The sequence below is a fragment of the Ursus maritimus genome, unplaced genomic scaffold (assembly GCF_017311325.1).
Source record: "Ursus maritimus isolate PB19 unplaced genomic scaffold, ASM1731132v1 scaffold_1, whole genome shotgun sequence".
NCBI lineage: Eukaryota > Metazoa > Chordata > Mammalia > Carnivora > Ursidae > Ursus > Ursus maritimus.
The window spans coordinates 69,251,940-69,268,981 of record NW_024423343.1 but is presented as its reverse complement, the minus strand read 5'-3'; the positions used below and the strand labels follow the sequence as shown (position 1 = coordinate 69,268,981).

Sequence of the window (17,042 nt, the reverse complement as noted above, 5' to 3'; positions counted from 1 at the left end):
GCAAGAGGTATGAGCCAGAGTTCTCACTTAATGCTCGGGAGAGTCCTACCGGGTATTATCTCCAAGTGCAATGAGTTAGGTAACTTGATCAAGGCCATACAGTTTGTACCTAACTCCAAAGCTCATGCTCTTTCTAAATTAATCCTTCAAGCCTCCTGATTGATAGAAAATGGTTAATTACCAGCATTAATGTGTTCAACATGCACTTCCTAAGCTCTTGAAAAGCCTGTTTAACTGTACTGGACTTTTTATAAAAAGAAAAAGAACAAAATTTTCCAAAGATAGCTTGTCCTGTTTTACTGTTCAAAACAGCTTCTCTGAAAAAGAGAGATCTCAACATCTAGGAACAGATTTTTTTTTTTTTAAATGTGACACGAAAAGTATATTTTGACTAACCTGAAGTCTGAAGGCATGGCAACCCAGAAGGTGGGTTAAACAGGCTTTCAGACGTTACTGGCAAACAGATGAGGGTATGTGGGGGGGGGGGGGGGAGTCTCAAAATCGTCCAGCATTGTCTTAGACAAAACTAACGAGCTCAGGATGAAGTGTGAAAATCGGCACATCTTGTCTCTGCTCCTCCAGAGGCAGCAGACGGCATAACTAGCCCTAAATGCTGACCCACAAGCACTTCCAGGAAAGGAGCTTTGAGTTGGGGAGCAAGTTCGGGGCTGCTTAGTCTACTGCTCCCCCAATACAGAGATCCGTTACAATATGCCTGCCTCTCAGGCTTCCCGGGAAACTTATGAAATGACAGTGAAATTCAAGGGGGGGGGGGAATAAACAAACCCCAGAACAAAAAACAAAACACTTGCATAAGCATTTTATTCAACCCCACATAAGTATTCACTTAGTTCTTGTTTATTTTGTTCTTTAATTCCTAGAATTGTTTAATCAGTGTTGTTGGATGGAAGTCTTTCCCGCATTCAATATTTTTGACATGCTTGTACGAAAAACTTGTTAAAATCAAACCAAAAAACCCACCCCACATATTTAACAGAATTGTCTGTTTTCCTCAGGAGTCACTTGGGAAATGACTGACTAATCCTGTGTAATTTTTCAGGTGACACTTGCATAACAGCAGACCAGGCTTAAAGACTTTTAAATCACACGACTTAAGAGGAATCCAAGCCTCGCCTGTCCACGTCCCTCTTCGACCCAGGGGTTATTTGGCTGTCCTGCTTTCCTGTTTCAACAACTTGAACACCAAGCCTCGGGACAAACACGGCGGCCAGCGCCGGAGGGCCCGCTTCCTCCCATCCCTGCCCCCGCCCCGCTGCGCAGAGGGGAAATCTCCGCAGCCAACTTCCCCGCTCCTCTTCTCAGCCCCAAATGGCCCCGAAACTACCCTGGTGTGGGGCTCCAAGTCCCTCGGCTCTGCCGCCAACGAGCTCCCCGTCTGGGAACACGCCCCGCGAGCGGGGTCTGCGCTGAGGCTGTGGGCACGGTGGGGGAGCCAGGGCACGCTCGGGTCCTCGGCGAGCCCTCCCCTGGGGCGCTCTCTCAGAACCCACTGCCCGGGGTTCGGGGGAGGAAGGGGCGCGGGGCGGCTGGTGGCCCGACCCAGGACCCCGGGGGCGCACGGGTGGGCGCGCAGGGCAGGGCGAAACCCTCGGGCGGCCGGCGGCTGCGGAGTCACCGCGGGGCGGGGGGGGCCGGGCTCCCGGGGAGGGAGGGAGGGAACGCGGCAGGGGGGCAGCTCACCAGCGACGGCGGCGGCGACCAGGCCCAGCAACGGCAGCAGGACAGCGGGCAGCGCGGGCCGGGTCATGACGGCGGCTGCGGACGGCAAGGGCGGCGCTCCTGGGAAGTGCGGGGCGCCGACCAACCCGCCCACGCGGCCGGCCTCAGGGGGGGCGGGGGGAGAAGGGCGGGGGGGAGGGGAGGGGGCAGCCCGGGGCTGACCCCGCCGCCAGCGCCCGCCGGCGCGCCGCCCCTTCCACGGCTCTGTTCTATCTGAAACTTGTTATTTGAACTGGCATAATTTCGGACTCTCAAAAATGTTAACGAAAAGAGTACCGAAGAATTTCCGTAACCCTTCAGCCAGCTTCTCTAAATATTAACATCGTATATAACTCCAGGAAAATGGTCAAAGCCAGGAGATTAAAACTGGTTAAATACTGTTCACCAATCTACAATCCTTACCACATCTCGTCATTTGTCCCTCTAATGGTCTTTGCTTTTCTAAAATCCAATCCATCATTATATATTGCACTGAGATGTCTTGGTTCCTTAGTGTCCTTTACTGCGGGACAGTTCCTCTGTCATTGTTTGTCTTTCCCCCATCTCATTTGAACAGTACTGGACAATCATTTTGTAGAATGTCCTTCAGTTTGGGTTTGTCTTAGATTTCCTCTTAAGGGAGATTGGAAGAACAGGATTCAGGTTTTTTGTTTGTTTGGCGAGAGTATGGCAGAAGTGATGTGTCCTGCCCAGGACAGACACCATGTCATCTCTCATGTCTCATATTGGTGATGCTAATTTTGACCACTTGGTTAAAGTGTCTGCCAGATTCCTCCTTTGAGTCTAACGGTCAGAAACCTTTTCAAAGGCTCCTCCCTGTGGACTATGTCCCTTAGGCAACTTTTTTTTTTTTTTTAGATTTTATTTTATTTAAGAGAAAGAGTACAAGCAGGGGGAGGAGCAAAGGGAGAGGGAGAAGCAGAGGGAGAGGGAGAAGCAGACTCCTCGCTGAGAATGGAGTCCCATGAGGCTGGATCTGAGGACCTGGAGATCATGACCTGAGCTGAAGTCAGAGGCTTAACCAACTGAGCCACCCAGGCACCCCCCTCAGACAACTTATTTGTTACCAGCTTCCTGGATTAAGGGTCTTTAAACTATGCTTGCACAGCCCTTGAAGGAACCAATTCTGCCCATACCTTGATCTTGAACTTCTAGCCTCCAGAAATGTGAGACAATAGAATTCCGTTGTTTAAGGGGAAAAAAAAACCAACAAAAACAAAAAAACCAAAACCATGCTTGCTATAATATATGTATAAACTAGACAACTGTAAATTGACTGGGGAGGGCATCTGGAACCAGACAACACAACACACAAAACAGGACCAAGTAAGACTCTGACATAGCCTCATGTCATTAGCAAAAGAGTGCTTTAAAATCAAGTCTAAATTCAACAATAAAAAGCCAAAGAACTCAATTTAAAAATATACAAATGATCTGAATAGATATTTCATCAAAGAAGATATAGAGATGGCAAAAAGCATATGAAAACACTCAACATTATATGTCACTAAAGAATTGCAAACTAAAACAAAAATTAGATACCACTACACAGCTATTAGAATGGTTAAAATCCAAAACACTGACAATACCAAATGTTGAAAAAGAGGAGCAAAAGGAGCTCTCATTCATTGCTGGTGGAAATGCAAAATGGTACAACCACTTCAGAAGACATTTTGGCAGCTTCTTGCAAAACTAAATATATTCTTGCCATTCAATTCAACAATTGTGCTTCTTAGTATTTACCTGAACAAGTTGATAACTTATGTACACACAAAAAATAGTAACTTTATTCACAGTTGCTAAAACCTGAAAGCAACCAGGATGTCCTCCAATAGGTGATGGACAAACTGTGGTACATCCATACAATGGAATAGTATTCAGCATTAAAAAGAAATGAACTATCAAGTCATTAAAAGACATGGATGAGCCTTAAATATATAGTATAGTATTATTAGCTATAATCACTATGCTGCACATTAGATCCCCCAAACTTATTCATCTTATAACTGAAACTTTGTACCCTTGGTCCAACATCTCCCCATTTTGCCACCCCCAAACCCCTAGAAACCACAACTCTATTCTCTTCTGAGTTCAGCTGTTTTCAATTTCATATATAAATGATACCATTTAAGATTTGTCTTTCTCTGTCTTACTTTTTTTGTATTGACATATAACATTATATTTCAGGTGTACAACATAATGATTCAATGACTGTAAATATTATGAAATGATCACTGTGAGTTTAGTTAACATCCATTGCCATTATAATTATAAATTTTTTAAAAAGATTTTATTTACTTATTTGTCAGAGAGAGAGAGGGCACAAGCAGGGGGAGGAGCAGGCAGAGAGAAAAGCAGCCTCCCCGCTGAGCAAGGAGCCTGATGTGGGGCTTGAACCCAGAACCCTGGGATCATGACCTGAGCTGAAGGCAGCTGCTTAGCTGACTGAGCCACCCAGGTGCCTCTATACATTTTTTTCTTAAAAATAAATAAATAAATGTTTTCTTGTGATGCTGACTTATTTCACTTAGCATAACACTCTCAAGGTTCATCCATGTTGTCACAAATGGCAGGTTTCTTCTTTCTCATGGCTAAATAATATTCCACTGTGTAGGTATGTGTGAGATATATGTATATATATAAATTTTTTTTTATCCATGCATCCATTGACAAATGCTTAGGTTGCTTTTATGTCTTGGCTATTGTAAATAATGCTGCAGTGAACATGAGAGTGCAGATCTCTTCAAGATCTTGTTTCATTTCCTTTGAATATACACCCAGAAGTGGGGCTTGAACTCATGACCACAAGATCAAAAGTCACATGCTCTACTGACTGAGCTAGCCAGGCACCCCTGGTAACTCCATGTTTAATTTTTTGAGGATGGGGTCTCTTCTTTCTTCTTCATAGACTCCTGTTCCTCAACTTTACTGAAGCAACCAAGGACAGGTAGAGGAAACCAATCAATTTTCCTAATGGTTGTCAGTACAAATATATGACTTTTAATTCCATCTGGGCCCCGTGTGCCTTTTCTGTGATCCTTTTATTTATCTTGGTCATTGTTCTCCCCCATTCTTCTGATTAGGTATTTTTAATTTTTTATTATGCTCTTCAAGCTGAGACCCAATTTGCTACTCATGTTTCTCAGCAGAAGACCTTGACTTCTACCCAGTAGAGACAGGGGGGCCATCAGGTATAGACAAAAATCTTCAATACTTACATGCTCTCCCCTTCTCCTCCACACAGGTCTTCCTCGGGTGGCCTTAGAGAGGAAGGCAGGCTTCCCCAATTCATGCAAACCCAGTTCTCTTTCTGTGGGCTTAGACCCGCCCCTCTCCTCCATCTTCCTCAAGATCTTTTTCCATGACTCCATCTCTCTCCACTGCATCATTAACTTCTCTCTGTCCACTCTTTGGGGTGTTTTGATTTGTTTTGTTTTCTTTCCTCTCAGCTTCTAAACCTGTGAACCCTTTTCCCCTCTTCTTTGGAAAAAAACCTTCTTCAACCCTCCTCCCTCTAGCTGTGACCCAATCCCTGTCCTTTCCTTCTCCACCATACTTTTCAGAATTTCATGTTCCCCATTTCCTAGTTTCCCTTTCACTTCACAGCTCACTCTGGATTCTGGCTTGGCTAGCTACATTTCCACAGGCTTAAATCACTTAAGGTTTTCCTAATTTCTGGAGTCCAGTTTTATCTGACTTTGCTTCTCTGTTGTTTAGCAATTGGAGCAATGTTGACTTGATCTTACCTTGCATTAGAGGGTATTTGGCCAGGAAACCAAAACCCTAGGGCTTCCCAGGGCTGATCGACAGCCCACATAAGATTCCTGGGGAAGGTCCCTGGGCTGAGCATTGCTGAGATCCCTTTTGGCCTGAGATAGGGAGGAGGCCTAGATAACTTTAGGCCAAAATACAGAGTGAGTCCTCTTCTGTGTATTTCAGCTCCTGTAGGCCCACAAGTGGGAAAATTGGGATGAAGAGGAAGGGCTGATGAGAAAGACCAGTGAAGAGACTGGTGCAAATAATCCAAGAAAAATGATAAAGGCCTGAATTAAGACAGCTGATAATGGAGACAGCCACTCTGTGAGAAGCCTGAGGTAAAACTGACAGAATTGTTGGATTAGGGAGATGAGAAAGAGAAAATGAGGATGAATTCTGGGTTTCTAGCTTGAGAGAGGAAGGGTATGGTGTCTTCATATTGTTTGAAAGAAAATATAAGAAGTAGAACTGGGGGGCGCCTGGGTGGCACAGCGGTTAAGCATCTGTCTTCGGCTCAGGGCGTGATCCTGGCATTACGGGATCGAGCCCCACATCAGGCTCTTCTGCTATGAGCCTGCTTCTCCCTCTCCCACTCCCCCTGCTTGTGTTCCCTCTCTCGCTGGCTGTCTCTCTCTGTCGAATAAATAAATAAAAAAAATCTTAAAAAAAAAAAAAAAAGAAGTAGAACTGGGGGCACCTGGGTGGCTCAGTCATTAAGCATCTGCCTTCGGCTCAGGTCATGATCCCAGTGTTCTGGAATCCAGCCCCGTGTCAGACTCAGTGCTCAGCAGGAAGCCTGCCTCTCCCTCTCCCACTCCCCCTGCTTGTATTCCCTCTCTTGCTGTCTCTCTCTGTCAAATAAATAAAATCTTAAAAAAAAAAAAAAAAAAAAAGTAGAACTGGCTTGTGGAAATGGAGAAAAAAAAACTTACTAAAATTCTGCTTGTGATTAATTTAGCTTGGAAAAAAGAAATACAAGTATATTAAATTTGTTGAAATGTAGATACTGTAAGAATGCTTTGATTTAGAATAAGCGGGGAATGAGATGTAACTTTGTTACATCTAATCATGAGGTCTAGTAAAATAAAAGTCTTTGAGATCTAGTTAAAATTTGTCTTCTTAAACAAGACAAAATTATTGAACTAATAGCAATTAAGTCTTCATTCCTCCAAAAGGGTTTTAGGAGTAAACGAACCTAAGATAAAGGACTCTGGATCTTTCCCCCTCACATAAACTCAGCAGCGGCATGAGGATTGGGGTTAGCGAACTACTGCAGTCATGTGCAGAGGGGAACTCCCAGATAATGGCCACATCTTGCCCTGGGATCAGGGAGGGGAGCATGCTGTATGTGGGGTGAAGGGAGAAAAAAAGAGGGTGATCATTGGTGTCACTTACATTTGTCCCCTGTACCTGACCATTAGGTATATTTACTTCCTTTGTTAGGTACCCGGTTTTGAGAGATCAATTTTGTTAGACCCCATGTGGGGGTTGGATTAGCTAGGGAAGACTAGAAAAGGCTGCTTTCAGTTCTTCTGACACATCTGCAACAGGCGAAATGGGAAAAGGAACACAATACGGGCAGTTCTGGTCATGCTGAGGACTTGGATGTAGACTGTCCAGGGGAAGTTAGAATATGAGCCTGGAGCTGCGTATGAGACCTACTGACATAGAAGTGGCTGATGAATGCTTCGGGTTGGGCGGTGGGGGCAGGATCTCCTGTAGAAGCACCAAAAATGAGAAGTAAGTGGGCCATAGTTAGAATTTCTGCTGATACAAGAGTTAAAAGACTTGCTAAGAATTGCTGAGTCAAAGGCATCTGAAAAAGAGACTCAAACATTCAGAAATGTAGGATGATTATATTCTTTATTAAAAAAATATTTTATTTATTTATTTGTTTAGAGACAGAGAGTGGGGGGAGGGGCAGAGGGAGAGGGAGAGAGAAACCCAAGCAGATTCTGGGCTGAGAGCAGAGCCTGCCATGGCGCTCCATTTCAAGACCCATGAGATCATGACCTGAGCCAAAACTGAGTTGGACGTTTAACCGACTGAGCAACCCAGGTGTCCATGATTGCATTTATTCTTTAAATAAAGGATACCTTGCATTACAACAATTGCACACTTTATTTTTTGTTATACTATATGTGTAACATAATAAAACCCAACCTAGAGATATATTTTTCAACAAGGATCAACACTTTTACTTAAAAAATAAAACAAATTTATTACAGCATCACTACTATATATAGCTGTACTTTTCTTTTTTTTAAGATTTTACTATTTTATTATTTTTAAAGGAATCTCTATACCCAGTGTGGGGCTTGAACTCACAACCCCGAGAGATCAGCAGCTGCACACTCTTCCGACTGAGCCAGCCAGATACCCGGTACAGGTGTACGTTTCACACCAAGTTGATTTAGTTCTTTGAAGAAAATCTTTAACAACTAAAATTGTACAGATCACAGGGCAAGAGGAATAGTCTAACAAATTCAATAAAAATATTTCAAGACAATAGTACTATAGTTTTAGTCTATACTAAAACTGTCTTAGAAAATTAAGTTTATCATAGTATAAACACTCTAAATCTTAAAATAAATCTATGAATATTATACAAAAATATTCTAAAGTATAAATATAAACACTGAATAAAACACCGTGTTCAGTGGAAACTATTATTAAAAATATATTCTAGGTGGTAAAATTTAAAGTGATAATCACAAAACAGTGCTTCCTTAAATATTCATCATCTAAAATATTTTAGTAGTAGTCACAAGGTTTAGAGTTTCACTATAAAATTTTCATTTTTACAAATGCAAGATATACAATTTCCTTCATAAACCCCTATTCTCTAGCTCACAGAAAAAAGGGAACAAAGTAACACAAATTACTTAGTCAAAATTTGACATGTCATATAAAGCATAAAAATTGGGAAATTTTCAAGAACTTGTATCCTTAGCTGGTTCCCTTTAAGAGGAAAGAGTTATATATTGTACATAAGAAAAGACAAAAACCACACTGCTACAGCATATCTAAATCAATCTAAAGACAATGTTCCCATACTTTAGGAAAATGTTAAGTATTAAATCTCCTTTAAAAGCCATTGTTTTATGAACAACTATGACAAAACAAAATATTTCCATTTAAACAATTTTGGTATGAAATATCTTTGGACCAGTATAAGAAGTATCTTGCCAAAAGCATTATTTGGCTGTGTAAAAAAAGTAAGCATATCTCATTGGTTAATAATTTCTCCTAAATGCTACAAATGACTATTTTGAAATAATGTTCATATTATTTACAGTTATGTTTTTACTTTGAGATACAAATTTCACATTAGGCTGGATTTTTTTTTTTTCAGTAGGCTCCACAACCATGCCCTATGCTAAATATTCTTAAAAGCTAAAAGGTAGATTTGTGACCTAGTAACATGCCAGCTTTAAATCTCTAAGCAGTCGTGCCATTCGTATATACACATCCTAGTTACTAACTACATTCTTATAGAGAAAATGCACATTAAATTTATTAACCCACAAATAACTTGGACTTTAGTTCCAGCTTTGGTTCTTTTCCATTCTATTAAGGTTCTCTATTCTATTAAGTAAAGTTTTAAACATGGCATTTTGTGGATAATTCACTGTAGATACTAGCACAGCAATTAAACAACTGAAAAAGTACTTACCACTTCTACTTTAGAACAGAGTAAATACTGACACTGGGAAAAACTGAAATGGCTCATTTTCCCTAACACGTTAGTGCAAATTAGCAAACTTTTAGAAGAATTTAGTCATGGAAAGTGGGAAGCATAATCTCATCTTCATTCATTCCTTGTTCATATCGAACTGAAGAGAAGCCCGCCCAGTGCAACCGGTTCCTTTGGAAGAGGAACCAAATCAGGGCACTGATGAGAGCTAAGACACTTAGCACAGCAAATGTGATAGCTATTCCTCTGTAATCAGGGCCTAGAAGAGGGAAAGGTTTGACATTGGAGGAGAGAATATAAAAGTCATCATTATTGATTTATACATTAGGCTGTGTGTCACACATGTAAACTGTGTACAAATGAGACACAATAAGTACCTGATTGTTTCATAGCATTAACACAGAATGCAAACTCCATCATCAAACACAAGCGTTTTTTTTGCAGATTTAACTCTTTTCCCTTTCATTTAAATCCTATTTGTTGTTTTAGCAATTTTTTTTCTAAAGAAGTTAAAGCATTATCTTTATTCTCACTTTCCCCATCACCCTTTCAAAAACATTACTCCCAGTATATTACCTTACTTTGATAGCAAATTGCTAAAAGTTGTAAATTTTTGTGTTTGACTTACCTAGGGCCAAAGTTATTTGCTTTAAAGCAAATTTAAGACTTTAGGGTGACTTCATTTAGCTCCCAGCTATTCAATTTCAAACGCTGTCCCAGACCCCTTCTTTGCATGCTGCCCAGATGGACTCATTTTGTCCCCTTGCTTTAAATACTATCTCTATGCTGACCTCTCTTCTCCCTCATATGTCCAACTGCATGCTAGACATTCCATATGGATATCTCTTCTCCATATGGACACTCCGAATGCCAAAACAGAACTCTTGGTTTGTGCCACTGTAACCCTGCTCCCCAGCTCCCCCCATAATTTTCCAGCTGTTTTCCATTTCACTTAACATAGAACCTGAACTCTTGACCCTTGCTTCCAGAGTCCCAGGTGTCTGGTGCCTGCCTACCTTTCAGCTCCTCTTTGAGCACTCATCAAGCTCATTCTACTTTAGGCTCTGTTTCAGCTGGTAGCTCTGCCTAGTATGCCTCTTCCCCTCATCTTTGCTTGGCTGGCCTTTCAGATCTCAGCTTTAATGTCCGCTGCTCTTAGATGTCTTCCCTGATAACCTATCCAAATTAGCCATCCCCCTACCCAGCACACAAAACAGGGCATGATGCATAGTAGGCACTCCAAATATTTGCTGAATCAATGCATGAATGTATAGATACCAATCATCTAGCATTGGGGTTTTATCTTTAATATTTATACCAAAAGGACCTTTTTATGCTAAATCTTCAAAAATGTTGCTGTGAAAAATTTAGAGCTCCTTTCTCTAGAAATGAAATTAAGATAAGATTTTTATGGTTATTTTATATATAAATTCATGATAAAATCTAAGTTTAAATTATGACTTCCTATAGATGTTCCTTCCAGGAAATTTTAAGTAATTAAATCCAGATTTGCATTGTTGCTAAGTTAATCATGAGTTTTATGGGAATGAGGAGAAAGGAAGCAAACTAATTGCAGAATTAGACCTTTGAGCTTTTACATATTTGACTGATAGAATCAAATACATCTTAAGAACATATTCAAAGAAATGAGCTCCCTAATACTCTGGCAGCTTCTATTTTTCTTAGGGAAGAATTATACAAACTTTCATCTGGGAGTCTTAGACATCTTGGCATTTATATCTCTTGCAATATATTTTTCTGACAGAATCTGCAAGGCTTCATCAAGTTTTTTGGATATACTGAAAGAACTAAATAAGGACTTTAGGACCAAGTACAAAACTTTGCACATAACTGAGTTGCACATTTATTTCCTGACCTGTTCTACAAATATATTCCTTAAGGACAAGTTCCATACTTACCCAGAGGAACTTTGCAGATAACTCTTCCATAGCCATGTGAACATTCAACTTTTATCCAAGTTTCATTTGAAGCCAACAAAATACTACATTTTCCAGCACCACTCTTACTTTTATTTGCCCATTTGACAAATGTCACTTTTGATCCATCTAGCCAATTCCAAGACTGATCTAAAAAAGAAATTAAGTTTATTGCGTCTAAATTTTTCTCTTTTTAAATTTAAATTCAATTAGCCAACTTCTAGTACATCATTAGTTTCAGATGTAGTGTTCAATAATTTATCAGTTGCATATAACATCCAGTGCTCATCACATCACATGCCCTCCTTAATGCCCATCACCCAATTACCCCATTCCCCCACCAACCTCCTCTCCAGCAACCCTCAGTTTATTTCCTATAGATAAGAGTCTCTCATGGTTTTTCTTCCTCTCTGATGACTTCTCATTCTGTTTTCCCTCCCTTTCCCAAAAGTCCTCTGCCCTGTTTCTTATATTCCACATGTGAGTGAAAGCATATGATAACTGTCTTTCTCTGATTGATTTATTTCACTCAGCATAATACCCTCCAGTTCCAACCACATCAATGTAAATGGTAAGTATTTATCCTTTCTGATGGCTGAGTAATATTCCAGTGTGTGTGTGTGTGTGTGTGTGTGTGTGTGTGATGTCTTCTTTATCCATTCATCTGTCGATGGACATCTCGGCTCTTTCCACAGTTTGGCTATTGTGGACATTGCTGCCATGAACATTGGGGTGCAGGGGCCCCTTTGGATCACTACATATGTATCTTTGGGGTAAATACCTAGTAGTGTAATTGCTGGGTCATAGGGTAGCTGCCTCTAAATCTCTAAGGTAAAATGGCATGTGGCTTATACAACTCATTTACTTAGAACTGTGCTATGCCATTATTTAAAATGAAACTTGTTAAAAGTGAAAAAAATAAAAAAATCAGTCCTTCAGTGGCACTTGTCAAATTTCAAGTGCTCAATAGCCATATGTGGCTAGCAACTACTCTGTTACACAGCACAGATATAGAACATTTCCATCTTTGCAGAAAGTTCTACTAGCACTGATATAAAACGTGGTGTTTTGGTTAAAGTGCAGAATGCTTGCACTTTTCTTGTGTGAGGGATAGATTTCTAAAGACCCGAATCCCCATCAGCATCCTCACCCCCAACTAAAAAACTCATATCATTAAAGATGTGCTGGGGGAGCAAGGGTCAAGAGGGTCCAGGATGGTCTCCCCACCGTGACTCCATTTTTATTTTCCAGCTGAGGGAGCACCACCTTGTGGTGATAGTGTAAATACAATTAAGCATTCATTTAGATGGCCAACTTTGATTTGAATCCATTCACTTTTTGACAAGTACTTAATATTTTGGGATTCACATTTATTTCAATTATTTAGAATTCAATTTGGCTTAAAACATAAAACACACCTCCTATTCTTCTATCGAATTTTTACTCTTAGTTCATTCTTTATCAATTCCAAGTTTACTCAAATCTGTTATCCATTATTGCTTGGATTAATCCATCATTCCTTGAAAATTTCTTCCACAAATCTTTTTTAACCAATTCTCGGCTATTTTATCAAGCTTGTTTGAAAAAGAAAATCACCATTAAGAATTAACTTTTCTCTAAGGTAAAAATGTTACAAGAGGGAAGAGAACTACAACAGGAGACCCTTCTGAAAAACAGACTTATAAGCTACAAAAACACAAGTGGTAGACACTAGAACTCTAGGGAAGCAAGTCATGAGTTCTTTGTGGGAGCATGAGGGCCACAGATATTGCTGTAGGAGAAAAAATATGCTGTCAATCCAAGTATCTTAAACCTCTAGAACATTCCATTGATTTAACCTGATTTTCTATTTCATTAGTGTTTTCCATTATTACTAATAAGTCACTCACATATTCATATTCATTAGGAATTTATAAGTGTCCAAAACAGCCAGCAGCCCTCGCTTATTCATCAATAAGAAGCATTTGAATTCACCACCACCTGACATTCTTTAGCAAGGCTGACTTGGTATTTAGGACAAGTTGGAACTCTCTTTGCACACTGTGCACACAAATACATCACTTACCGGCAGAATATTGAGATAATCCAAGCCAAACTCTCATGGTAATATTATTATTTTCCCTCATCAGTCTGCTCACGAACTTATTTTCATCTTCATCCTCTATGGTAACAATAGTTGCAGAATGATCTGTTGAGGGAAAACAAGCCCTAAACTAATTAGCTTTATGCAAACTAGGGAAGTGGCTTATTCTCAACCAGCCGTTTGAAAAAAAGAAATCTACCATGATCAAGATCATTGAGAAATTCAAGCTTTACATAGAGAATAGTTTGAAAATCTGATATTTGTGTCAGATTTTTTAAAAGTATAGCATTAATAGATTCCAAAAAATTTAGAAATATTTCTAGATTGAAACTTTACATACAGAAATTTTATGTTTCTTCAAAATGTTTAACATTTTGATCTTGGAACTGCCTGCCAGTGGGACCATTGCGTATGAACAGCGAGTCACAAGTAGTGGGGTATATGGTTGTAGAAAGATGCGTCTCAGCACGCTCTCCTCGACAACCATTTCTGTATAATAACTCAGCTTTAACTTTGCTTCTGTTAAAATGAAAATGAAAGCAAATAGGTTTGGGATATTGGGGAACATTAGCCTTTCCCTTAATATTATTTTATACGTATGTGTACTTTTTTATTTTTTATTATTATTTTATTTTTATTTTTATTATTATTTTATACATAGGTTATGCCCACTGTAAGTTCCTAAATAAAGTATGGAATTGAATACTCTTGAAGTTTGATAAATTGCCTAAGCCCACAGAAAAATAGTATTATCACCGTCATCAGGCAAGGGATAGAAATAGAATAATAACTAGACTTGGGAAAATCAATCCTAAGTGGAATCAAGTAGTCTTCAGCAGTGACAAGCCCAGCTCGGGGCTTTATTCCACAATCCTGAGATTATGATCTGAGCTGAAATCAAGAATCAGACACTTAACTGATTGAGCCGCCCAGGTGCCCCCAAAATATTTTCAAAAATATAATCATTATTTCAAATTATTTCCTTGGAAAAAATCCAATGATTGCATTATTGAGTCCAAGAAAATCAATAAATTTTAACTCACCAAGTTTTGAACAGAACTGTTTGGCTTCTGAGAAATTGCGCAGTGCCCGGTCAGATGCGTAACAGTGCTCCCTATACTGGATCCATTGTGACTCATTCCCTTTTACTGCTGGACATCTTGATGAGTGTGTATGAGAGGACACCTCTTTAGCTATAAAAATGTTAGATATGATGTAAAAATGCACAGAAAAAATAACTGACTTTTTAAAATCTCACGAACCCCTGTCTGAAACTGTGGTTCCTGTGGGTAAGAAGTATTCAACTCAATACCCACACCAGGGAAAGCTACAGCCCATATTCTAAGAGTATACATTCTAATTAGCTTTTTGGAATACCATTTTTAAATCTTAGAAAGTAGAAGAAAGTATTTAGCCCTCTAAGATGGAATTACCCTAAGGTAAAAACAATTGGATAGAAAGAATAAGAAGCAAACACAGGCTCGGCAGGCCTGTAACTACTTTGAAATAATACTTAAAATTGTTTCTTTCTTTGGATTCTTTTTATCTTGATCATATAAACCTAGTTTTACCTTGCTATATAAAAAAACTACTTTTAAAATCATATCCACAAGTGAAAAATTGGTAATATGTTTACAAAGGACCGTATATAAGCATAGCACAATCTGTCTCCTACAAAGAGAGGAGCTATGGCTTCCGTACCCATTAAATAATAACTCCCCATTCCTGTCTGCCCCCGGAAACCACCATTCTACTTTCTGTTTCTATGAATTGACAGCTCTAGGTACCTCATATAATTGGAGTCGTATGGTATTTGTCCTTTTGTGTCTGGCTTATTTCACTTAGAATAATGTCCTCAAGATTCGACCATGCAGGTTGTATTATGTATTATGTGTCAGAATTTCCTTCTTTTTTAATGCTGAATAATATTCCATAGTATGAATATACCACATTTTGCTTACGCATTCATCTGTCAGTGGACAACTTGGGTTGCTTTCACCTTTTGGCCGTTGTGAATAATGTTGCTGTGAACACAGTTGTACAAATATCTGTTCCAGTCCCTGCTTCCATTTCTTTTGCGTATATACCCAGAAGTGAAATTGCTAGATCCTATGGTAATTTTATGTTAAAATTTTTGAGAAATCACCATACTATTTTCCACAGTGGCTACAAACCACTTTTTATTCCCACAAGCAATATACAAGGGCTCCAATTTCTCCACATCCTTACCAACACTTGTTCTTTTCTTTCTTTCTTTCTTTCTTTTTTTTTGAAGAGTCCATTTTTTTCCCTAAGGTTTTTTGTTTTGTTTTGTTTTGTTTGAGAAAGATGGGTTGCGGGGGGAAGGGCAGAGAGAGAGGGAGAGAGAGAATCTTAAGCAGGCTCCACGCCCAATGTGAAGCCCAACATGGGGTTCAATCTCAGTATAGCGCTGGATTTGTGTTTGTTCATGTTGTCATTCTACTTGATCCTATAAAGTCTGTTTAGCTAACACAGATGTCCTTTCCATTTTTGTATACTTTACCACATTTCTCATGTATTCCAATTGTTTTTCTAAAACATTACATTTATTTTCTGTACCTAACAACTGAGATGTCAGTTCTTGATTATCCATAATCATTCTTGATATCATTCTCTCTTTGTTGTATTCACTTGCTTCTCTGGATAAGGTTTTCACATTTTTTTCTGCTTGGATCTGTTTAATTCCAAATGTCGAATCTTCTCTGGAAGATTCTTTGGAGCAGAAAGCATGGCAAGCACTGAGAACCGGAGGCTTCAGAGACTGCCACTGCCACCATCTTGACTTGTCCAGCAGGCCTCTGCAGCTCCTGGGTGGTCTTGGTTCCTGTGCTCTTCTTCAAGGCTCCACCTGTCAGGATGACCCCAAGTCCAGCCCCTGATGGAAGGGGCTTTTCCTTAGATTTTACGGATCATCTAAGTTTGGAAAATGCTTAGTTATACAAAATTAAATAGATTTTTTTCCTATAGAAACTCCCAGAGCCATCAATACAGTAAATCAAACCTAAGGTATTTCCCAAATTTATATGCTGCTGAACTCTTTTTTAAAAGGAGCGTGTCAGCCTTTGAAAAACACTGCTAAGTGAAATTAAAATTCACAAATTCTAGAGTAATATGTACCCAGTGAGAGAGGAACTGAAAGTCTTCGGGAACTTACCCTGAATGGGTATATCGTATTTGTTTCTCTTCACAAAGTATCAAAATTATTTTTATTGGATTTGTGAATAAACCTTATTTAAAAATTGACAAAAATTCCTTTGAGTATTTAATCATGTGCATAAAACAAAATGTCATATTTTAATAAATATAGTTATTCAAAATCAAGTCTTACATTTTGTAGGTTTATAACAAATAGCACCATCACTGACAGACTTGCATTTTTCATGTCTCCAAATTCCTTTTGGATCCAAGACAACACAATTTCCAGCAGACTGGTTATCTTTCCATGGGATGTAGTCAAATGTACTGCCATCAGACCATTCAAAACTTGATTCACTTCCCTGTTTTAAGAATAATAGAGATGAAAAAAAGCTTAGGACTTTTTTAGCATAAGAATTGATTTTTAAAAAAAGAGTAATAGAGATAACCTGATTCCAGACAAGAGAATGTTCAAAAAGAACATTAAGAAGAATATATATACTTTAAGAAGTATTGGAATGGATTGTTAATTATTTGCTTACAATTGTTAGGGTGTGGACCTATTTGTAAAATCAGGGATTTACTTTTGATGCTTTGATTTGAGACATTTACTCTGGTGCAATTTAAGCAGGACTTTAAATTTACAGACAGAGTTACTATACTCTGTCTCTAG

At 39.2% G+C, this 17,042-nt stretch overlaps 1 protein-coding gene across 2 annotated transcripts in view; it reads right to left on the bottom strand.

The window, feature by feature from the left end:
- The window catches only part of LOC103659494 (lymphocyte antigen 75), a 121,266-nt gene that overhangs the window by 26,710 nt on the left and 77,514 nt on the right, over positions 1-17,042 (bottom strand). Inside the window, exons 31-35 of one of the 2 annotated variants that reach the window (XM_040644604.1) lie at positions 16,563-16,731; positions 14,257-14,406; positions 13,196-13,318; positions 11,113-11,280; positions 7,602-9,452 (exon numbers count right to left, since the gene is read on the bottom strand). In XM_040644604.1, coding sequence (XP_040500538.1) covers positions 9,274-9,452; positions 11,113-11,280; positions 13,196-13,318; positions 14,257-14,406; positions 16,563-16,731 — 789 coding nt within the window. In that variant the 3' untranslated portion in view covers positions 7,602-9,273. Of the gene's footprint in view, positions 1-7,601; positions 9,453-11,112; positions 11,281-13,195; positions 13,319-14,256; positions 14,407-16,562; positions 16,732-17,042 lie in introns of those variants that run through there. The other variant, XM_008687012.2, reaches the window with a different exon arrangement.